The sequence below is a fragment of the Rattus norvegicus genome, chromosome 8 (assembly GCF_036323735.1).
Source record: "Rattus norvegicus strain BN/NHsdMcwi chromosome 8, GRCr8, whole genome shotgun sequence".
Taxonomy (NCBI): Eukaryota; Metazoa; Chordata; class Mammalia; order Rodentia; family Muridae; genus Rattus; species Rattus norvegicus.
Window position 1 is genome coordinate 14,349,448 of NC_086026.1, and position 25,564 is coordinate 14,375,011.

A 25,564-nucleotide genomic window follows, 5' to 3' on the forward strand; every position below is an offset into this window, starting at 1 on the left:
TCATCATAGCAATGAGTCAGACCACTAGTTCAGAAGATGGTATAGAAGGAAATAAAGACAATGGAATAACAAAGGAAAAGTAGTTTTCAAGAAGGACTTAATACAGAGAAACTACCTTTGAGGTACAAAGTTTGCACACATGTGTTCAAAGTCAAGCTGGTACAAAGCTTTGAAGAAAGCCTGGTGTGTTTAAAGTCCACAGCAAATGTCAGGCTCATGGAATGACCCCAAGTCGTATGGTGCATATGAGTGCCTACAAGAAAACCCTGCTGTAAATGATAATGCTGTCCCAGTCTGCTTGTCTGCCACTGTTGTAAGACAGTGATGCAAAGCTATGCTGGGGAGGAAAGGACTTGTCACAGCTTAAGGGCTGTACTCCATCACGGAGGGCAACCAAGGCAGGAACTGACTCAGCAGTTACAGACCAGTGTTGATTACTGGCTTGTACTACACTCATACTCAGATACTTTTCTTATATGGCATAGGCTCAACTGCTCAAGAAAATGCCCAACAGACATGCCCACATGCCATACTGATAGAAACAATTCTTCCCAGGTAATTCCAGATTGTGTCAAGTTGACAAAAACTCAATAGCCACACCCACAAAAAGATGGGCAGAGGGATAGACTTTATACCACATGAAAGTCAAATTTAATTGTATCATAGATATAATACAAAACCTACATGACACAAAGCTTCTGAGACTCAACTTAGTAATGATTTCTTTAATTTTTGTTTTGACACTGAAAATGTAATTTATCAAAACTATAAATTGATCAAAATAATTTCTACCAATACCAGACAGTTGTAGTTGCCAAAGAACTTAAAGATGAATATACTTAAAGGTAGTATCTTCCAGTCTCAAACACATAAATGAGTTGTATCAGTTGCTAAAAGAACTAGAAGATATATTAGCAGATGACTTTTTAATAACATATTACTTGTCCTTTGACAAGTTCACACACATATATAACGTTCTTGATCATACCCAAACACCCCATCTCTCCCTTACTAATGCTGGCTACCTCCAACACACTTCCCACCCACCTTCATGCTCTCTTCTTTTGTTTTACATCAGTAAGCTCAGTTGGCACTGCCCACATGTACATGAGTATGGATCTGTCCACTGGATCATGCATAACCTCCCAGTGACTATACAGTCACTCTCACTTACCCCTACTCAGAAGCTGCCAACTAGCTAGGAGTGGGGCCTTATGAGCCCCTCCCAATCCATACTAGAAATCTACCTGCCACTTATTCTCAACATTTTAAACAGATAAGTTTTTAAAAGCCAATAAAACGTGTGATCAGACCCAGAGATATATGGAAGAAGATATACAGAAGACAAAGGCAGAAAAGGAAGGTGAACCTCATAAGTCTCTAGAGAAAAAACAAAACCCCACTGAGATTCCATCACACACTTTTATACTAGCTGAAATAAAAAAAATTGACCAACTGTTTCTCAGGTTGTGGCCTAATTAGAACTCCAACACCCTATGGAAAATGAAAAATGGTGCAGCCACTGTGGAAAGCGGTTTGACAGTTGTCTGCATACATATGGTGTTGTGTGCACGCCTAGGTAGGTCCACTGGAAATGCTATGATAAAGCACCTCGGTGGGCAGATTAGATACACCAGGGTAGTTACTGTGCACAGATCAGAGTATCATCCAAGTGGCAGATTCAATTTCTGGTGAGATTTTCTTTCTGGTTAATGGATGTTACTTCTTACCATCTTACCATGGGGCAGGAGCAACTAAGCAACTGTCCACTATACATTGCCCTCTCAACAGCCCAACCTCCAGGAATTGTCACCCAAGCAATGAAGAGTCTATGTATGATGTCCACAGAGGTCACAAGCAGCCACAGAACACATAAATATATCTAGCTATTTCACTTCTGAATACTTATCTAAAAAACAATTAAAACATATGTATACAAAGACAGTCACACACATAGTAAATTTCTACCAAAACATAAATCATACCACTGTCAACATAGGCAAACACAACATGCTATATTCATTCACTGTATTTATAATTTGGCAATAGAGTAAACTATTGATGTATGGTACAATAGAGTCAAGACAAAGTACTATACAAAAAAAGAGGAGAGAATATGATATAAACTGGAATGGAAGTCTTCATTTATAATACACTGGAATTCTAGGAGAAGTGACTGATTCTAGGAGGGAGAGGTAGCATGCAAACCGTCTCCAAAGAAAATTTGGAGAACCAAAAAGAACCTTTTCTCTGGTGTTCAAAGTACTTTCCTTTTCCATCTAGCATCTTTGCCATACTAGCAGTGAAGCAGTCAACTGGCCCAGAGGGCAGCAAAGGAGCTCCCAGTACTCAAAGCTGAAGAACACTTGAGGAACAAAATGTATCCATAGTGGTCTACACTAAAGACAGAATACAGTGGTACCAGGGTGGAAGTGTGTTCTCTCATGCAGAATTACAGATAAACCTTTGTTACTTACTCTGTCTTGGAGCAGAGAATGTAACTTCCTGCTTCCACACATTCCCCGTCACATTGACTCTTACTGCTCTTAGTGACTTCCTACCAAAGGGTGGAACTAATACCCCGTGAAGGATCCTGGGAACCACCGCTACACACAGGTGCTGAAGCCCAACATCCTATCGTAATCCCTGTTCAGTGTGAACCCTTATGTTAGGCGGTGAAGCAGCACATGCCAAGTTTAACTTTATCTCCCAAACCCATGATCTATGACTACTTAGAGAATGTCACCCTACAAGAGCTCTCAGAGGTATCAAGGTCATGAAATACAAGGGATATCTGAGAGCCATGATAGCCCAGCGGATGCTGGGAAGCCATGATAACAATGAGACAATGTGTCCTGGGTGGAATGTGGAAAATAAATGAATATTGGAAGAAAACTGTATATATTCTGGGTATTAGTTAACAAGTACACACCAGTCTGAACTCACTAATAGCAACACGCAGGAAGCCATACAGAGAGAATATGGTTACTCTTTATTCACTGTAGATTTTTCTAGAAAGCTAAAACTATTCTGAAAAGTGATGCCTGTTAATATAAAGTAAAAAACAAAAATTACCCTCATGTCTAAGACCCAGAGCATAGCTTACAGAACACCTAGTAAAGCAGACAGGAACTTTTAGAAGTCCTATTATACAGTGATAGAAGGCAGAGCATTGGTCACTGTGTGGTAGCAGTATTGCAAGGAAGGGAGGGGAAGGACAGTGTGCAGAGGGAATGAGTACACGTCTGGAGGCAAAGGTTCTATGTCTCACACTGTCTTCAGTCAGGGTTCCCCATATACATTATACATGCATATGCTCATATAGGGGGCTACCTGCTAGCCTCATTTCTTTGCCTTCTACACTTACTCTATGCACTGTCCAGAATACCCACTGCAATTCCCACACTCTTTTTCTTTTTCCATTTGGACATACTGTAAGGACATTTTTTACTGTAAAGACATACAATAACAGCTTCTTTGAATTCTCTTCTTCCTCCCTAATTCTCATACATCTAAAATTAGTCAGCGATAACTCATTGCTGGAAAAGTCCACACCCAAACCCAATGGTCCAATGTGACAGAGATTCCCTTCCCACATGTAGGACCTCCTGGTGATTCAGACACCCGGGTAGTTGGCCTCCAAGAGCCCCACCTGCTCTGAAGTTTCGGAGTGTTCTCCCAATCTTCTAGACCTGGCTGAGAATAACTGCAAGGCGTCAGCATGAAAAAGGACCTGGACACACTCAAAGACATTTCCCAAATGACCAACTCAGTTTTGAATAGGGCATGCTTAAGACAGTGTCAAGATGTCCACTGATCTTGGATTGAGCGTGGACACTAGCTTATGACTATATATAGAATATATAGTCTCTCCCCTCTACAGTGTTCTCATGAATTTAAAGTGATTTATTTTTAAAGCTCAATGATAATTATTCTAAGAGTAGAGAAACATTGAGGGAGAAAATGCTGTTTGGCTTCCCCAGTGGAAATCTTAAGATGTGATGCAGGATATTTAATAAGGACTGAAGGGAACCTCGTGAAAACACAGAAATTTGCTCATTAGGACAAACCAAAATGTGACACTTGATGTCCAGACTCCCCACACAGGCAGATGCATTACCAACCGTCTTCTATCCTTAACTGCTGAGTCACATTGGTGGCCCACTTGTCACAGGAATAGTTTGAATGTGTTAATGTTTAAAGGCAGGCTGGACAGGTAGCCAGTAAGAGTGCTTGGTTCCAAACTCAGGACGATTTATATCTCCAGAATCGGCATGGTTGAAGGAGGAAATCCACTGCCTGGTCTTGGGAGCGGTCTTGGTACTATATGCACAGTGACACATGCAGTGGCCCACATGCATACATACACGCGCACTTGCTGCTCCTTCAGAGGACCCCAATTAGGGTCTCAGCACCTACATCAGACCCCTCACAACCACCTGTAACTTCACCTCTCAGGGCTCTCACCCTCTCTGCTGGCCTCTGAGCAACTATGTAACTATGTGACATACACTCAGAGACATATATACATAATAAAAATGAAAAAAATTGGTGATCATTTTATACCTTTTACACATAAAAATAATGTCACCCTATGTCATTGTCTGTGTTGAACTTTTACAAATTTCAAATTCTGAAGTCTTCACAAAAATTTTGCTTTTGATAGGGTATAGTTTTTCTCCCCTCGGGACTGGCATACTTCTTAATTGGCAGTATAAATTCTGATATGTTTAGAAGATTTTCTTCTCGAAGTCTGATGTTCCAGGTGGAATGCCAACTCCAGTTTTGGATCTCGCCAGTGATTGGCTAGGGAGGGGTTTGGGGCGGGCCTTCCTAGAGCGCGGAGGCTTACTAGAAAGCTGTGGAGCCAGTCTAGACTGTCACTATCAGGCACTGTAGTATTTACTGGTGTGAGGATTCTGCCTTTCTGCTAGCTTCACTTAGCTTAACAGACCAACCTGCAACCAGAACTCGCTGAGACTGTAGAAAACCCAGGGACTGTACTGACTGTCACAGCCTGAAAACGACTAAGAACGGGCTACTTCTTAGTCCCAGGGTTTTGGTGAGGACTGTGATGTAAACCTCCTAAGATGCCTAGCTTTCAACTAACGTAAGAAGTCCTGAGAGCGGGAGCCCTTTTTTGCAGCACCGGCTGCTTCAGCACCGGGTCTCCCATCCAAGGAGAAACAGGGCAAAAGTCTCTTGAAAACTTGCCCAATTCTGAGACCAGCTTGATCCAGCTACTTCTTCCTGCTCTCACCCCACGCCGCCGGGACAGCGCGACTACCACCCTTCCTCTGCATCTGGGTGGAGGGTAAGAACAGGAGCTGACCAAGACTGCCCCTCCCGACCAGGAGGTGGAGATCCCACGGGTCCGGCGACTCAACACCCACTTCCCCCTCCCTGTGCCCCTATATCACCGGCACCCCCTCCTCCTTCCCTTTTCCCTCCTCCCAGGAGACAGGGGAGGAGAAAAGGGGATCTCGGGTCGTCATGACTGAGCTGCAGGCAAAGGATCCGCGGACTCTCCACACATCTGGCGCCGCGCCCTCCCCCACCCACGTCGGGTCTCCCTTGCTTGCACGCTTGGACCCGGATCCCTTCCAGGGAAGTCAGCACTCGGACGCATCGTCTGTAGTCTCGCCTATACCGATCTCCCTGGACCGGCTGCTCTTCTCTCGGTCCTGCCAGGCTCAGGAGCTCCCAGACGAAAAGACACAAAATCAGCAGTCGCTGTCCGACGTGGAGGGAGCTTTCTCTGGAGTCGAAGCCGCTCGCGCCGAAGGAAGCAGAAATCCCAGAGCTCCGGAGAAGGACAGCAGACTCTTAGACAGTGTCTTAGACACCCTGTTGGCGCCCTCGGGGCCCGAGCAAAGCCAAACCAGCCCTCCAGCCTGCGAGGCCATCACTTCTTGGTGTCTCTTTGGGCCAGAGCTTCCAGAAGACCCCCGCAGTGTCCCCGCTACCAAGGGGTTGTTGTCCCCGCTCATGAGCCGGCCAGAGAGCAAGGCTGGCGACAGCTCCGGGACAGGAGCAGGGCAGAAGGTGCTGCCCAAAGGGCTGTCACCACCCCGGCAGCTGTTGCTCCCGACCTCGGGGAGTGCTCACTGGCCCGGGGCAGGGGTGAAGCCATCTCAGCAGCCTGCTACGGTGGAGGTGGAGGAGGACGGTGGTCTCGAGACCGAGGGCTCTGCGGGTCCGCTTCTGAAGAGCAAACCTCGAGCACTGGAAGGCATGTGCAGCGGAGGAGGAGTCACAGCCAACGCGCCCGCGGCGGCCCCAGGAGGCGTCACCTTGGTCCCCAAGGAAGATTCCCGGTTTTCTGCTCCCAGGGTCTCCTTGGAGCAAGACGCTCCAGTTGCCCCCGGGCGCTCCCCACTGGCCACCACAGTGGTGGATTTCATTCACGTGCCCATTCTGCCTCTGAACCACGCTCTCCTAGCCGCCCGCACCCGGCAGCTGCTGGAGGGGGACAGCTACGACGGCGGGGCTGCAGCGCAGGTCCCTTTTGCTCCACCTCGGGGCTCGCCCTCCGCGCCCTCCCCGCCGGTGCCCTGCGGTGACTTCCCAGACTGCACCTACCCTCCAGAAGGCGACCCTAAAGAGGACGGGTTCCCAGTTTACGGCGAATTCCAGCCTCCCGGCTTGAAGATCAAGGAGGAGGAGGAGGGCACGGAGGCTGCTTCCCGCTCGCCGCGCCCCTACCTGTTGGCCGGAGCCAGCGCCGCCACCTTCCCAGACTTCCCGCTGCCGCCGGCGCCGCCGCGAGCGCCACCCTCCAGGCCCGGAGAGGCGGCGGTAGCCGGCGGCCCGGGCAGCGCCGCGGTGTCGCCAGTGTCCTCGTCGGGCTCCGCACTGGAGTGCATCCTGTACAAAGCGGAGGGCGCGCCGCCCACGCAGGGTTCGTTCGCCCCATTGCCCTGTAAACCCCCGGCCGCCAGCTCCTGCCTGCTTCCCCGGGACAGCCTGCCCGCCGCTCCGACCTCCTCCGCAGCACCGGCCATCTACCCGCCGCTCGGCCTCAATGGGCTCCCTCAGCTGGGTTACCAGGCCGCGGTGCTCAAGGACAGCCTGCCCCAAGTCTACCCGCCCTACCTCAACTACCTGAGGTGAGCACCTGCCATCAGCCCAGCCATGCTCCATTCCCCCATCTCGGTGTAGCAGGGTGGCCAGGGCAGTGGGGGAGGGAGAACTGGATTTTGGAGACCTGACACCCATTCTCCAGTGCCTCCCTTCTTCTTACATTTTTTCGGGGGAGGAGCGTAAAAGGAGGCGCAGAGATACCATTTTGTTGTGCACCATTTTCCCAAACATTGCCTGCAAACTTCCTGAACCAGGAGCACCCAGGTTCAAAACTTGAGGCGCCACTCAAGACCTTTTATTGTGGTGAGGATTTGTTAGGAGCTTCATAAATCTCTTGCAAGAAGGGCAATGCCCTCACGGGTGTGTGTGTGGTATGGTGTAGTGAGTGTGTGTTGTGTGTGTGTGTGTGTGTGTGTGTGTGTGTGTGTGTGTGTGTTGGGAGACTGAGGTGCAAAAGCCCAGGTTTTCTGGGAGAGGTGGGGCTTAAGTGTGACTTCAGAACTGATATCAGAAACACCTTAGGGATCTAGGCAGATCTCTGGCCCAATTTTCCTAGGAACATCAAGAGTGAGGAGGTAAGTGTTTAACACCAAGGGCAGGGCTGCCAGAGCATTGAATCCTCACACTGGTGCAGACGCCTTTACTTTCCTCATATGTGTTTTCAAGAACATTTACTCCCACATACTGAAGTAATGGACACGAAAGGGGGAAAACTGCCCAGGGTTTGGAGTCTCAGACACAGTAACTAGGCAAAGTAATGTCAGCGCGTTAACAAAGCCTTAACATCACATCTATATGTATATGTTGGAGCAGTCGACCGTTTCCAGGGCTGAGTTTTCAAGCCCGAACTGCTGCTAATTCCAGTTAAACTCCTGAAGCTCAGCCGTATTTGTTGTGACCCAGCATTCAGGAAGGAGGTCATATTTCATCTGCCAAAGGCGAAATCACTTCTGTATAAGGAGCTCTTTTTAAAGGAGCATTTCTAGCTTTTATGAACATGAAAGGGTGCACCCACAGGCTCTCCTTTTATTAAGCTGATGAATGTTAATGATTTGTGAGTCCAAAGAATCCATTTTAGGGAGTTTATGATATCAAGCATCAAGTTTAGTCCACTGACATTCAAATACGTGTGTACACGTGGTGTGTGTGTGTGTGTGTGTGTGTGTGTGTGTGTGTGTGTGTAGTTTTGTATGTGTGTTTATGGCCCTAGGAGCTGGGGATGCGGACCAGTTCCTAGAAACCTTGCTTACCTATCATACACTAAGCCCAGACTTCTTCCCCAGCAACTTATAAACTGGGAATGGTGGTGCTTCTGTTGCCAACACTTAGAAGCTGGAATTTCATGAGTTCAAGGCTAGGCTTTGATAAGGAACAAGTTTAAAGCCAACCCAATTACATGAGACCTTTAGCAAAAAACAAAAACATAAACAAAAAGCCCCATAAATAAATACTATGGTTCTATTTAAAAAACAAAACAAAACAAAAACTTTGTTCTCATCAATACCAGAAAGCTGTCTTTATCAGATAGCAGTGTACCTAAAACTAAACAGAATCTGTTTGCGTTTCAAGGCCAGATTCAGAAGCCAGCCAGAGCCCACAATATGGCTTTGATTCCTTACCTCAGAAGATCTGTTTAATCTGCGGGGATGAAGCATCTGGCTGTCACTATGGTGTGCTTACCTGTGGGAGCTGCAAGGTCTTCTTTAAGAGGGCGATGGAAGGTAGGAAGCTTCCTCTTCATTCTTCCTCCTCATCCCATTGTCATGGAGACCACCTAACACTTTATACCGTTTAGTTGTGCTTGTTTCTAAGAAATGGTGACATTTCTTTACACCTGAAATTATGATGCTATTTTAACCATATGCATTGCCTACAATATCGAAGAATGAATGTGGTTGGCTATTATAAATTTACACTGTGACTCATACTTTCAAACAGTACCCAAGTCATGACACTGGCCAGGGATTCTCTTCCTCTCAAGATACAGCTTCAACTCTAGTGAGGTGTTTATATGTATCTCCTGTATAAACAAAACACTGGGTTTTTAGTAATTAAAGGTACATATTTGTGCATATTTGTATATTTGTGCATACATTTATATACATGTGTTACATGTTCACAGTATATGTACAAATATATGGCATTTATATAATGTATAATACAGTTGCAAATTATCTACACGTTTGTCTTTTCCATAAATGCATTTTGATATAATATTGATATACTATTTCTAAACAAAAATTTAGTTGGTCTTTTTGTTTAGCATAGCTTCATGTATATGGGAGGATAGGAATTATTGCTTGGAATCAATGAACAATCTGAATTCCGCAGTAATACAATTTCCCTGGCACTATCTTGCTTTCAGTAAAACCTGCACATTTTTAAAGAACATCTTACTTACCCACTTAGCCACTGGTTTTGCAATAGTTTGCAGGGTACCTTTCAGACTTTACCTTCCGTAGAAACATTTTAAAATTCCTTCCACCTCAGTAAACTCCAGGAAACATGTTTGCCTTTGAAGATTAGAATGCATTTCCAGATTGTGTCATAGTTTGTTGCTGGAGACAAGTGTGTTTTCTAAGAAGCTGACATGGAGTGCGGAGGTGGACGTGGGCTGGGCATCAGCAGTAAGTTGTCCTCCTTCCCAGGATTCTGAGATCCAGCAGCCCCTACTCATAGGCAGCCCGAAAGGGGCTGGAGCATTCAGAGGCTTCCACGAAGGCTCTTCTAAAAATGTGTGCACTTTGTTCGCTTTTAGAGGCCTGTTTTGGTTTTGGTTTTATGTTCTGGTTAAGTCACAGATTATTTAAGTAAAACTGAATGCATTCAGCTTCAAGCACAGGGTTCACTGTGCCACCGTCCAAGAGCACATGTGAGAATGGGGGCAAGTGAGAGGACCTTAAGTTTCTGGGCTCATTAGTGGAGTGTTAACTTCTTTCGTGGGAGGATTCTTGTACCCTACAGGATCTCTAGAACATTATAATCTTGTAATGGAGCAGTCCCTTCTATCCTCCTTCCAGTTTATTGCTAAGCAAGTTTCAAATAGAGTAGATAGAGGCTTCTAGGAGTGTCCAGGAATGAGACATAAGCGGAGGACTTTAGTGGCTGGGAAGAAGCTGAAACAGAGCTGGGTTGTGCATTAGTTCATGGCAGACAGCTGTGCATAAGCCAGGAGGACCAGAGGTGGATGGCAGGCGTGTTCACTGAACCAATGATGTGACTGACAACCGTGGCATTACAAAGTGCTTCCTACCATCCAGTGCCCATGTCCTAGGCTCCACTGGACTCACCTCAGCCCCTCAAGAGAGACGAGTTTTTATTCACTCTTTATTCAGGAGGAAATCAAGCTGCCTTCCTGACAGTTAGGAAGTGGTAAAGTCAGGATTCAAACCCAGATGGTTCCAGCCCCTCAACCACAGCACTTCCTTTCTCATATAGGAAACACCGTCAAACCCGTTGGCCAAGTGGGGAAACATCTAGAATGCTAAATATGAATTAAGAGAGAATGTAAAGACCAGAAGTGTGTGGTATAAAGATATACATCACGTTTTCTTCACGTTTGGTGAAGTACCCCGAGAAAGGCTTACCCAGCTGACAAGCAAGTATGTTGAGTGTTCCTTTCCCAGGGTAAGAGTGGGAGACACAGTCAACTAGGACAGCTGGTTTTCATTGGTTTTCTGGTTTTACGTGGAAGAGAGAAGAGAGAGAGAGAAAAAATAACGTTCAGGAAATAGAGACTATAAATGAGAGAAATGCCTCCCCTTAAGTAAATGAATCCAGTTGGTTGAAAAGCCTATTGCACTCCTTTGCAAAGACATTGACAGAGTCAGCGTGAACCAGGACATGGTCAGGTATTACACAATGTCTCTCAAAGAGATGAAAAATATCACTCGCAAATTCTACTAATTCAGGCCTGGAACTTGGCCTTGTGGGGGACAGGGACATTTTTATTGGCTTACTTTAATATGCCCAATGACCAGAAATATATTGAATATTCAGTAAGTCAATATTTTGCTCTGTAAACTGGTCATCATAACTAATTATGCTGCATTCTCATTTGGATGGTTCACTGTGTGACAACATTAGTAGGATAGACATTGAATGCAGTATGATTAAACAAATATAACATAATAGAAATGCATTATTTACAAGGCAAGACTTTATAAAATGGATGTATTTGTAATTGCTTTGTAACATTATAACACTTTCATTTGGGTATTAATTATTCAGAAATTAATTCCCTGAAGGACCTTAGCTCATGTACTAACTTACTAACTATCTGTCATACCCAGGCCCTGGGTTAGGTACAAGTGAGAGACCATTAAACAGAATATATACCCCTGGCAGAAAAGGACATGCCACCAATAGATGGCCACAATTAATTACATATATGCTAAGTGATTGGGCCATGCAGTGCTGCACAGCCTGAAGCACTGACCCTTTGTCAGAAACAAGGAGGCTTAGGAAACTTTTATAGGAGAACTGTCATTGGTAGGCCGTGCTGAAACAGGACAGAAATGAAATTGCTTCTATGAACGGCATGCTTCTTTCAACTGGAGAGGATAATTAAGCATCTAAACAAGACTGCCTTAGAGTCAGACTTTCCCACGAGGCCATTTCATGAAGAGAAATGAGAGAAGGCTGTCCACCAACAGCTGCAGAAGCTGGATCTTCCCTGTCTCTAAACTCAGGAAGGCTTTATCATTTGCAGTCCACAAAAATAACTGATAGTCTTCTCCACTGTAATTTGTGTAATTAACATTTGGGCTCTGGAGGAGATAATTCACCAATCATCGTATTTGGTTTAATGTGCTCTCAGAAAGTTTAACCTGGGCAGTTTTCCCATTATCCTAAAAATAAATGTGCAGTAATTCATTGGACTTCATTTCAAAACTCTACAGCCAATTTCCTCTCAAGCTGGAGGTCTTTCTGTCTAACACTGAAAATAAATAAACACAGGCAGAGCTGTGACACACTGAAGTGAGGAAGAAGCAGAAAGGTGCGTTGTGTGATATCCGTATGGCAGTTGTTAATGGCCCTTTGCCCTGTGTGTCATTAACACCACTGTTCTGAGGAAAGCAGAGTTTTCCAACCCCATACTGACAGTAGCAGCCGTGCTCCTGCTGAGGCCTCTGAGTCCTGAGTTCTCCTCCTACTGCCCAAGGAACACAGCAGAGCATTGTACTTAAAAAAAATTAAAATGTTATTGATCAATCTTAAGTCCTCATGCTCAACACTTGGTCTCCTATCACTGATTCTTCAGTGACTACGTCAATGTTTTACAATATATGTATATAATGTTGGGAACTGTTAAAACATAAGCAGTATCATTTATTAGAATGTATGTGTCATTGAATCATTAGCCATAATGCTTTCTTTCCTATAATGATGTGAATTCACTTGCATTTTCATGTGTGTTTATGCATGTGTGTGCATGTGCACATTTGGCCATGTGTGCATACTTCTGTATGAATGTGTGTGTTCATATGTGTGCCTACATGGGAGTGGGGGGTTTCATGTGTGTATAAATACATATGTATGCATTTGTGTTTGTGTGTGTATTTTAGTCATATTCTATTGCTGTGAAAAGACACAGTGACCATAGCAACTCTGATAAGGGGAAACACTTAGTTTGGACTTCCTCATTGTTTCAGATGTTTAGTCCATTATCTTCATGGTGGGGAGCATGGCAGCACACAGGCAGACACGGCAGCTGAGAGTTCAATATCTGGATCTTAAGGCAGCAGGAAGGGAGAGACACTGGACCTGGCTTGAGCATTTCACTTGATCTTAGCCAAAAGGCCGAGAAGCGATGGCTTGAGCATTTCAAACCCTAAAGTCCTTGCTCCAACAAAACCACACCTACTCCAACAAAACCACACCCACTCCAACAAGGCCACGCCCCCTAATTCCTTCCAAGTACTGTATCCCTGGTGACTAAGCATTCAAAGACATGAGCCTCTGGGGGGCCATTCATATTCACGCTGCCACAATGTGTGTGCATGACTGCATTCATTCATATATGCATGGCATTTGTGTATACGTGCTTATATGTGCATGTTTGTGTGTACATGCATATGAATGCACATGCCTGTATATGTAGCTGTGTGTGTTCATACATGTGTATGGCTTGAGGCACAAGCATACTTTTGTATGTATGCTTGTGTGTACTGTATGTATGTATGCATGTGGGGGTCCATGTGTAAGAGGATTGGTGTAGTTCTAACTTTCTGTTCAAAGCTTTCTATAGTAATTCATGGAATTAAACAACTTCTCTCCAAGCATTGCTGGAGGTAGTATTTCTTGTGCTTGGTAAATGTCTGCTCCATTCTCTGGGATTTAAGTTCTTTGATGAAGCTCCTAACACACAAAGTCCTCCTGCTGCCACGTGATTTTATTTATTTTAAAAGTGTCTATTTATGCTACATGATTGTATTGGGGATACAGAGATAAATATGTAAGACCTGCCTTCAACCACTGAAAATGTAGGAAAAGGAAACTCAACTGTGCATCTAGTCTGCTGAATGTACACACACATGCCATGCATGTATGAATGAACACACACAAGCATACATACCCATGCACAAACACAAGCACATCCATATGTATGCATACACCCATGAACCTCCACTTTCATATAGACACACACATTCACACAAAAGCATGCATACACATGTGCATACACACAGCATTATGTGAAAAGAATATGTGAATGTTCTGGTTTGCCGTATCCTGGAGCTATAGGAGACAACACTACATTGCAGAAGTCCAGGATGGATGCAGGATCAAATATCTGATGTTACACAAGGGAATCTCTCATCTAACAGACTCTGACTGGCCTTGACTCTAATCTGGGCACTGGTCTAACATCTGTAACTCCTTTATGAATACAATAAAGTAGAGATACTATATTATATCTAAATTTTACCAAGAAATACACAAAGAATTACCACTATGCATTAAGTCTGACAGCAGTGTCTCTCCTCTGTCTTTTAACTCCTACCTCCCTGATGTCTTACCAGATTATTTTGCATTTGAATGAATATTAATTTACATTTTTTAGAAGTAACCATGGTTTTTCTCTGGAGACTGACTCCTTAACTCTGTCCTAATCCTTTCTGTGCTCAGAGTGTCTCTTCATTGTGCTTTTGATTTATGTTTCCACTCCAAAGTTTATTTAAACAAACTATTATAAGCAAACGCGCGCGCACACACACACACACACACACACACACACACACACACACACACACACACACACGCCTCTTCTATGACAGGAAATCCTTAGGTCTCAGTTGAGTGATTATGGTATCAGAGCAAATCCTTGGCAGGAGGATTTTTTATGTGGGGACATCTTTGACATCTGAATAAAGATAGGTGAGCACCATTTGGTGAAGATTTAGCACCAGATTGCCCCACAGTCAGTAGGCCATCAACACTGACACCTGAAAACCATGCCTGAGACATATGACTGCCACTCTTTTTCAGCAAAATAGTGTCTCCAGTGATCTTCAGACAGACATTAAAGTGGACACATGAGTCACTGTCATCATTTAAAGCATTTGAAAGTCACCTATAAGAGTGGTAGTTTAGCCCTGTAATCTCAGTCTTAGGAGACTGACGCAGGAAAACCGTGTTTAAAGCCATCTTAGATATTTATATGTTTACATTTCAAATGTTAGCCCCTTTCCCCCCTCTTCCATACCCCTTCCCCTGCTTCTCTGAGGATGCTCCCATTCCTACCCACTCACTCCAACCTCAACACTCTGGCATTCCCCTATTTCGGGGGAAAAGGTGTTCACAGGACCAAGGGTTTTTTCTCCAATTGATGCTGGACAATGCCATTCTCTGCCACATATGTGGCTGGAGTCATGGGTCCCTCATCTGTACTCATTGATAGGTGGTTTAGTCCCTGGGAGCTCTGGTGGGGTTTGGTTGGTTGATATTGTTGTTCTTCCTATGATGTTGCAAACCCCTTCAGCTCCTTCAGTCATTTCTCTAACTCCTCCATTGGAGTCCCTTTGTTCAGTCCAATGGTTAGCTGCAACCATCCTCATTAGTATCAGAAGGGCTCTGGCAGAGCCTCTCAGGAGACACCCATATCTGGCTCCTGTCAGTAAGCACTTCTTGACATCAGCAATAGTGACTGGGTTTGGTCGTAAAAAATAAAAAATAAATTGTATTCAGTAATTAGTTACTCATACTTTAGGCACTGTTTAAATTAAACTTTGAGAAGTTTGGATTATGTGGCATTTTTCATTAACGCAACCAATGTATACTATTAAAAAAAAAGCCTTCTTAATCTACAGGAGAAGGCCCTATTTTCTAAAAGAAGTAAGTCATATATTTTGAACTTGTTCTACAGCTACCTAAGAACTTATGGAAGGGAAGATGAATGCAATTTCACTGTTGCTGGATATTCATGCATTTAAATATAGATGCATGCTCCATTTAATTTCTCTTTGGGAAGTTTGTCCCTTTTCAGTGATCACCAATCCCAAGCTGTTCTCAAATGTTTGCAGACAGTATAAAAGAAAGGATAGACTGGTTATTACTAATCTGTAAAGGAAGGAACTCTGTTGATGTCTCTCGGTGCACTAACGTGTGTGGTTAGCCATCACACCGAGACTTTGAGGCAGGTTCTCTTTCCCTAGTGTACAGATGGCATTAAGAAACAGTGGAGCTGATTCCTTCCATGAGTCCTAGGATTGTACATCCGCTAAATACTGCCTCTGTAGCAGATGACAGGGTCCTTGGCTCTAAGGACTGTGGGGAAGTGGCCGGTTAACACTCAGCACAGCAGTGTGGTGGAATGGAGACTTGGAGACCTGCAGTCAGTAGAAGTGGAGGAGAGTAGAAATGGCCATTACTGTCTTTCTATGGTAGAAACCTTGCTATATATTTTCGATTTGTGTCTTCTATCCTTCACAACATCCTTCAACAGAATTTACCATTCCCACTTCAGAGGTAAGTAGGCCAGGGCTCAGATGTCATCAAGTTCCCCAAATAAGAAAGAAAACAGGAAGAGACCACACATTTCATCTAACAGAAATTTATGTCTTTATTGAAGCAGAACTTAGGAGCCATTAAAACTACATCGCAATGCATCTTATGCTATTCTTAATCCAGTCCTCAATGGCAATAGCTAGTTTCTACCTCAAAAAGGCAGAGGAGAGTGGAGTAGAGAAAAACAAGAGAACCCCAGAGAGTCAGTTTACCAATCTTCCCAGGTGAGCTGGCAAACCAGAAACTAAGCAGAAGCTTCCTACTGTCCAGGGGTCAAGATCATTGTCCACTGATGTTTGGACATGGCCCATGACGGCAGCTTAGATCAGATGTGTTTGGGTTTCTGCTCAGTGGGTCCCAGTTTTTCCAACTGGAGGTTGCCTGCTTCTATAAAGAAGTATATGAAGATGACTGATGAATTAATGAAGTTGATATGTCCAGACAAGACACAGTTCCCCCCAGTGAACTAGACTGGTGGGGGGAGGGCGGCAATGGGGGGAGGGTTGGGAGGGGAACACCCATAAGGAAGGGGAGGGGGGAGGGGGATGTTTGCCCGGATACCGGGAAAGGGAATAACACTCGAAATGTATATAAGAAATACTCAAGTTAATAAAAAAAAAAAAGACACAGTTCCAACACTAGTTGCTTCTTATACTGCAAAGAATATCTTATTAATGGGGCTGCAAAAGGGATGTGAGGTGCTGGAAAGATGTACGAAGATTTCAAATTTAGGTTTTGAGTTACAAGACAGGGAATAACATGACTAGAATGACAATACTATGAATAACATTCTCCTTCAGAGAACTGAACCAGTGCAGCGGGCATCTTGGGCCTTGCAGGAGCCATTGTGATTAATTTTAAACAGAAGGCACATAAGAACCATTAGAATGTTTATGAGAGTATGATGCTAAACACTTTATCACCACACACAGATATGGTGCCTAAAAATAGTTTTTATATTTTAAAGCCAAGCATTTTTTCATAGAAGGTTACATCTCTAAAATGCTGACATTGTCCATGGTGACGCCCTTCCCAGTAGACTGTGTTGCCTGGCAGATACTGAGTTTACAGCCCATATAATATTGCTTTGAGATAAAAATTACATTTTTGATAAAAAAATGTAACTCCCTGTTAGGAGCCATCTTTGTTGTATAGAGAAGGTTTTAAAAAGCAAAAGTGCCTGGGTATGATTACCCAAGATAGAGGCACTCCACGATGTCAAGTGTCCCAGAGCTACATGCTTAAACACTTATAAACAGATATTCTAGATGGTTAATCTGCTTGAGAGTTTCAACATTTGGGTAATGAGCAGATTTAACCAGAGCGTCATTTAATAAATACTTCCTAAATGCCAGGAACTCTCCTAAGCAAACAGTGCAAAAATGGCGGAGCTGAGATAGTAGCGGGAGCCTTCTCTCCTAACCATGATGTTATGTCTTGTTCATCTACTAGTGTCTAGTGCTCCTTAGCACTTAGGATAAAAGCTCATCGACATCAATGAAGGTTCACATTACATACCTGAATGTTTTAGAAGAAAAATTCATTTTGGGGTAAGGAGATATTAAAAATTAATATCTTAACTTAGGATCCTTCACTGTAAGCAGACCATTATGTCTTCACATTGTCTGGGAGGTCCCCTCCCCTTCCCGTCCCTACCCCTTCCTCTCCCCTCTCTTCTCTTTCCTTTCCACCTCCTCTCCTCTTCCCCTTCCCTCCCTTTCCCCTCCTTTCCCCTTCCCCACCCCTCCTGTTCTTCTCTTTCCTCTCCTTCCCTTTCTCCCCACCCCTCCCCCTTCCTTTCATCTCCTCTCCTTCCCTACCTTTCCCCACTCCACCATTCCCCTCCCCAATGCTTCCCCTCCCCTTCCTTTCTCCCCTTCCATTTCTTTTCCCACAGAGGCTAACTGCTAAATAGAATGTAAAATGCTGGGATGTGTCCTAAGTAGGTTTCTGTGACTGATCTGTCCCTACATTCCGCATATGTCTACAAAAGTCTCATCTGTTCTAACCTCCTGACTGACCACATTGCTGTGATCCTCAATGATTACACTTAGGGTTTATTGTAACAGCTGGAGATGGTCTTGTCTCTACCCCTACTTCCCGGTTCTGTTCCCATCTTAGATGCTAAAGTCATGCTTTTTAAACAGAAGTCAGAATACACCATTCCTCTCTTCAACCCTGTCCCATTCCCATGCACTCTGCTTCTGCTGAGTGCTCTCAGCCCTGATGGTGACCTCCAGTCTGTCCGATGATCTCTTTTGCACATTCTGCCGCTGTGACCTGGTAGGCTCACAGGTAGCCATGGACTGACCCTGTGTGAGTCTCACTTTCTTGTCAGTCAGTTCACTCTCTCTTCTCTAGTTTCTCTTTCACTCATTCAAGATACCAGCTCGGATGCATGAACTGAAGTGTGTCAAGTTTTGATGACCACCAATTTCTTGTTCCATGTTCTCCTCTGTGGCATGCTAACAGATTATATATTTTAACGCTATTTCCAGAGAATAGCATACTAGCCTTAAAAAAGCATACTTAATATGCATTTACTGGGAGAAACAGAAGGAAGCCACAAAAAATAAACTTCAGATTACTATAAATGAGAACAGCATCTGAGAAACAAGAATTAATGTCAGAAACAAAAAAACTGGATAAGGTTAAGAGACTTAGATGAGAGAAACTTAACAGTAAAGTCCAAACTTCAGTAATGAAATTTAAATCTATACTGGAAGACAGAAAGATCAGAAGGTGCCTCCAACTATGTAGACCCCATATTAAAGATATTTCTTCAGAATGGTGAGAAAATAGCCAACTGATGGAAATTATGTGATAAATTATGGCTTACACTGCATTTCAGCCCTTATGAGAGCCTCTTTTTAGCTCCTTTCATCAGTACCTAAGCCATGTATAACATTCGTCTTCATCTCTAATTGCATATACAAAATAGACTGAACAGGTCATTTCTCTAGGGGGTAGATACCATTTGAACTGAATTAGAGTTTAGGCTGTAATGAATTTGCCGTGTTGGCTTTGTAGTTAGATAACAAACCTGGTGAACAAAAAAAGGTGGATATTTAACTCAATAAAAAATCAGTCTCTGAAGGATGTAATGAAACCAGACTCCAGAAAAAGCATTCAATGGGAGTAAAGATAAACTTCTGGGATATTTTCTTATAAAATTATACAGGCAAATAGTAGGTAGTCAATAAGTCTTTGCTTATTGAACCATCAGAATTACTACCTAGTGAGCATTTAGACTGCACCTGCTGAAGTGTGGAAGGTTTTATTTACTTTGCTGTACTGAAATGGTATTTTATTGATATGGAAATGAAAGCCCCGGGATATTAAATGTGTTATTCAAGGCTATGGACCTAAAAGGTGGGAATGTGGATAGTGAAAGTAAGTTCAATAGTTATATAAAAATTGTTTTTAGTAGGCCAAAGAGATGTAGAGCATCCTAGAAACGTTAAAATTACTGAGACCTTCAAAGATCGTGTGTATATAAAGATTATACATACCAACCATATTAGAAACTAAAGCTGATGTTACAGGAATTAGAAAGATTTCTCAGTGGTTGTGAGCACCTGCTAGGGCAGGAGTTTAGATCCAGTGCTTGGCACCTCAAATTGCTGGTGTGTGCACGTGTGTGTGCACACGTGTGTGTGTGTGTGTGTGTGTGTGTGTGTGTGTGTGTGTGTGTGTGTGTGTGTATTACTGCATGCCAGCTGTGTGAGGGTGCCCATGGAAGTCAGAAGAGGGCACTCACTTCCCTGAAGCCACACTCACAGGTGGTGTGAGCTAACCAAGTTGATGCTGGGCGCCCACCTTCAGTCCTCTGGAAGAGCAGGGCACACTCTCAACCACTGAGCCAGCTTTCCAGCACCCAGATTTTGTATATTTTGAGACTTTGATTTCCTCATTTAAACCATAACAATCTATCAGATATTATTTTTTTCTGAACAAAGAATCCAATGCGCAGTAAAATTCTGATTACAAGTGTCTGATTGTTAGCATGACTGCTTAATTTGTGTTTCACGAATCTCTGACAGGGTACATGCAGAACAAATCCTACTTGTTTCATTTCAAAGTGAAATTAAAATATGCTTAAAAGCTGAAAGGATGGCACTGTTTTACAAGTTTGTAAGTCACTTTAGTATTAGTCTTCATAGAAGACAGATGGCGTCTCCTGTCTGCAAGGACATCCAATATGCTGTTTTGGTTGAAGTAAATGAAGAAGTGACCCCACAAAGACACACAGTTGTAAAATGCATGGGTGTTTTGATGGTCATTTTAGGTATCACAAGGGGTAGTTATTTCTTTGGAGACAGCAAAAGGATGCATTTCTACTTTTATTATCCTTTCTGATTTTATCTCCTACAAATCACTCTCCTGTTTCTTTCTTCAAAATGGAAATTTGCTATTTTTAAAATACAATTTATAATGGAAGCCTTGAGCTGGGCAGTTATTTAAATTAAATTATCAACTTCCAAAGTGAGTAATTTGTATCCTAAAATCTTCTAGAACTTTCCAGTGAGTTTTGTGTCTTTCTCTCATTTGTTCCTTTTTACATAATCATGGTGTTTATACATTCAATGTGCTTTAATCTCTTGAATTTATTTAAATTATGTTTAGCTATTGTCTTGGGTCATTTTTCTGTTGCTAACAACATAATACCACAAGCCGGATGAGTTACAAGAAAAGTGATCTGTTTTGAGATCATGGTTCTGATCCAAGTTGAGGGGACACACCTAGTACTCTCTTGGTTTCTGAGTTCTGAGGCAGAGAATGATGCATGTTGATACAAAGAGACAAACTGAGACCCAGAAAACTGGATGTAATAGCCAACCCTCTCGTGAAGTAATGCATGAAATCACTATTCTCTCGGGCCTTGAATGGCATGCGCAGATTAGCTGTAATCGCCCATCCCATCTGCTCTCACCTTTTTATGCCTCTCTATGGTATTAAATGCTTCCATAGCATGATCTCTGGAGGACACAAATGGTCTATAAGCTTCATGGCTTTGACACAGCCTTCCACAAAACCAAATTCTTTGCCACGAAAGAGCATCCTATCTGCTTGCCCATTATTTAATCAACAAATTCTCCAAAGACTGCAGGGTATTTTGGATGAAAAGGCTACACGTCAATAATCTGATTAGTAGTCTGATTCCTAGTCCAGTCAACAGTAGACAGAAGTAGAAAATATCTGTTGAAAAGTGATGGGGCCAAGAATTTATACCATTATTTCACAAAACAGTTCTGCAGATATTTGGAGACCACATAATTCTTCATTGTTAGGGATGTTCTGTCCATTGTAGGATGCTTGGCAGAGTATCAGGACTCTCTTCCATAGGTACCTACTTAAGTGTATCAATCAAATTTTTCTTCATCCATAGTGGAATACCTAACAGAGGGTTGAGGAAAATTGACTCTAGCTGCTCCTGTTTCTGTTAAGAGTGTATAAAGCCTTTAAATTCTACAAAATATCCTTTAGTTAGAAATAATTGATAAATATTTACATTTCTAGTCGCATTGAAGTAAACTGCATTGTCCTGATTTTGTACAGTTGTGACCAGATAACTGACAGAGTGACTTAAAGAGAGAATGGCTTGCTTTGGCTCACAGTTTTGGAGGGCTCAGTATATGGAAATTGGGCCCAAGTTGGGCCCCAAATCATGGAAGGATTGTAGAGGATTAAGCCATTCACCTTGAAGAAACATGGAAAGAGCCAAGAAAAGTTCTACATAGCCTTTCCTGCCTCCCACTACATACAGCTGCACCGCTCTATAACCAAGACTTCATTTTGTCATGATTTTAGTCCTAGACAATTCTCTTTCTCATCTGAAGTTTGACTTCATTGCGCTTGCTGTGTCCTGTCTTCTACTCCTGTTTTCATGGACACAGTAGCTTTGTGAAAGTCTACTCTTTAAGCAGAGGTCAACTTTTAGTGTTCTTCTTTGAGCCTGCTTACATTACCTGTGTTTTTGTTTCTGTTAGAAATTGTATTCATCATATATATATTATATATATATGTATATATGAAATATATATAATATATTATATATATAATCATGCTTTTTCTTCCTTCCTCAGCTCTTTTCAGTTCTTCCTCATCTTTCTACCTACCCAACTTTATGTTCTCTTTTTCTTCACCTCTACTGCTTTCTTCACACACACACACACACACACACACACACACACACACACACACACACACACACAGGACCTAATTCAGTTGCTAAATTTCTGTGACTTAGACGGTCTTGTTTTCTTGGTGTCTTCCTTTCCCTCTGGGTCCTACACTCTTTCTGTCTCTTCCCTGTGTTTCCCTGAGCTCTGAGGGGAGTGATTTGATGGGGACTCACCAGTTAAGTCTGTGTCCCAAGGCCTCTCACTCTCTGTGTAATGTCTGGCTTTGGGTCTCTGTATTTTTCCCATCTGCTGCAGGAAGAGGCTTTTCTGGTGAGAGTTGAGCAAGGCCTTGATCTATGAGTACAGAGAAATAACATTAGGGGACATTTTATCTCTACATTTTTTCCCTTTTTTGACCAGTATTATTTGGCTTTTCCATTATCCTTGGACTGTCTAGTTTTAGGTTCTTGATCACCCAACAGTGCTACATATGGGCTCCATCTGATAGAGTGGGCTTTAAATCAAATCAGTATTGGGTTGGTTACTTCACAAGTTTGTGCCACCATTGCCCAGCATATTTGACAGGCAGTATACCCTTGTTGTAAAGGGCTTGTGCTTGCCTTGGTGTCTGTGTTATTCATTTGATAACATGCAGATTACTTTCCTGTACCAAAGAGGCATGGGGTGAAGGTTCTATGGAGATACCAGCTCACCATCATGTTCAATATAGGTATTGTCTTCAGCAATGGGTCCTTGCTATCAGTTTGTGGAGAGCGACCCAATAGTACTGGCAACAGACTGTGCTGTTTGGGGATTCCCATTAGCCCTTTGGTCAACAACGTCATTAGCTGTAACCTAATCCGAGTACTGGAGCTTGGCTGGAGATTCCTTCTCCCCCATTATTTGGAGATTTCATTTAGGTCAACTTCACGGATGTATATATTTTAAGAAGTTTCTACTTCATTCGGTTTCCACTCTACCCTTCAAATGCCCCTTAATTTTAACAGTCTCTTCCCATAGTGCCTCCCACATCCCCCATGCCCTCCCACTCTTCATTTGTGTTAATTGAGTGGGTCTTTGATTCTAGTGCCTTCTTTTGGGATAATTTCCACCTGTTGGTTTGTCTTGTCTAAATGTAATATGATAGTTTTTATTTTATCTTACTATATTTTATTTTGTTATTTTTTAAAAAATAATGGATGAATGACTGAAAACCTAGCTACAAAAGTAAAAGTTGACAACTGAATTGTCATTTATCCATGCTGGGAAAAATCAGCACTGGTTATATCAATCATCCCAAGACAACCCTTCTGTTCAGGAGTAGTTGACAAACATATACGGACACCACATGTGTCGGTGTGGTTTTCTTTTGTTATAGTTTGGTGGTTTTTTTCCTTCTTGTGTGTGGTTTTCTTTTGTTGTCTTCATTTGGAGGTTTGTCGTTGTATGTGGTTTTGAGAAAGAACTTAAATCTGAGTGTGCTGGGAGGAGCAGAGGATTTGGAGGGACTTGGGGGGAATGGAAAAATATGATCAAAATGTATTTAAATTTAAAAGTTATTTTAAACAATAAAAATATAACTTAAAAATTACCATGGTAAAAACAAAAGAATGTTTTAGACAGCAGCTATGTTTTATAGTGATAGAATGATTTTAAAAATGTGGAAGTAAATACATAATGAATTATGAAAAGTAAGAGCCCAAAAGATATCTGAGAAAATCAAAGTTGTTATCTCGTTTCCATGTGCATACACCCACCCACCCATCAATGAATGCATATACACAGAAGCACCCACACACATGCACACAAACATAGACACACATGCACACACACAGAAACATAGACATGCACACACATATGCACACACATGCATACGCACATACAGACATGCACACACATATGCACACACATGCATACACATATACAGACATGCACACACATATGCATGCAAACATACAGACACACATATGCACACAAACATGCACACATACACATATGCACACACACACAAATACACATCATGCGAGAGAGAGAGAGAGAATTGCTGTATTATACATTTAATTCATGGTGTAGTACTATAAAAGGCAATGGATTATATATATAAATGGTATATAATAAAATGCTTGGACAGGATAACAATGACTATCTTAATTTACTATGCATAACAATACATAAAATTGTATAGGTCATATAGCTGTGTATGACTATATTTGAATGTCCAAAAGTGAACAACAAGCATTAAGATGCATATATTTATCCAACAAATGTTTATCAAAATTTTAACAAATGTGTTAAAGCATTAAAATTCAGCTTCCACTAGGAAAAACAGGCATGCAGATTGTACGAAACAAGCATTTGGTCCACAGAAAAGCACCGAAGGTTTTATGGGATCATCCAGGTTAGACTAGACAGGAAAGGGTAAGCAAATCCCTGAAGGATGAATCAGAGGAGGGGAGGGAATCAAAGAACATGGGAGTCACTGGTGAGACTGCTGTACTTAGCATGTTAGACTCTGAAGAACATGAAAGGGTATAAACATTTAAAAGGAGAGGGAGTGCTGAGGTAGCACATTTGAAACAGTGCATACAGCCATGTATGATGGTGTGAGCCTTTTATCACAGTGTTCAAGGGGCAGAGGCACATGGCTCCCAGGAACTTACTAAGGAGTCAACATAGTCTAATTTGCAAGCCTCAGCTCTCAGTGAGAGATCTTTTGTAAAGACACTAAAGGTTGACTTCTTGCCTTCAACTGTACACCCCCCCAATATACACACACATGCTTACATACATACATACATACATACACACACATACACACACACACACACACACACACAAATACAAAGGAAAAGCATAGTATAATGTAATAGTTGCTATTTCTTTCCTTCTTTTCCCATTCTGAAATAGACAACCAATTTCCCCAGGAGGATGAAATATCATCATGTTGTGTCATTCATTGCTGTAAATATTCATTGGGAGCTAGACAGCATCTCCTATTGGGATTGTCATTTTGACATGCATGTGGTTATCTCCTGTTGGAGAATATGTGGATAGATAGCTAAGTAGTTTAATAGGTTGCCTTGTTATAGACTTGCAGACTGACCATGTCATATTGGACCAAGGAAAAGTTATGATGTACAACCAACAAGCAGATAGGCCATAGTGTGCTCCGTCTTAAAACTGGAGCATAAGCTGGGAAGATTATTCTTAGAAAAGTGGAGGCTACATATACTTTACTGGATTATCATCCCAAGGTATAAAACTGTATAGATTTCCATAGTAACACTGGAACAAAGCCAGTCCATTTGTTCTTGACAATTTAAACCTAAACATACACCCATGTACCTGAA

General features: G+C 42.6%; 1 protein-coding gene across 1 annotated transcript in view; it reads left to right on the forward strand.

The window, feature by feature from the left end:
* Positions 1-4,950: 4,950 nt before the first annotated feature.
* Pgr (progesterone receptor) overlaps positions 4,951-25,564 on the forward strand; it is a 58,874-nt gene continuing 38,260 nt past the window's right edge. The window contains exons 1-2 of the mRNA NM_022847.2: positions 4,951-7,109; positions 8,653-8,804. Of these exons, the coding sequence (NP_074038.2) occupies positions 5,494-7,109; positions 8,653-8,804 (1,768 nt within the window). The 5' untranslated portion in view covers positions 4,951-5,493. The remainder of the gene's footprint in view (positions 7,110-8,652; positions 8,805-25,564) is intronic.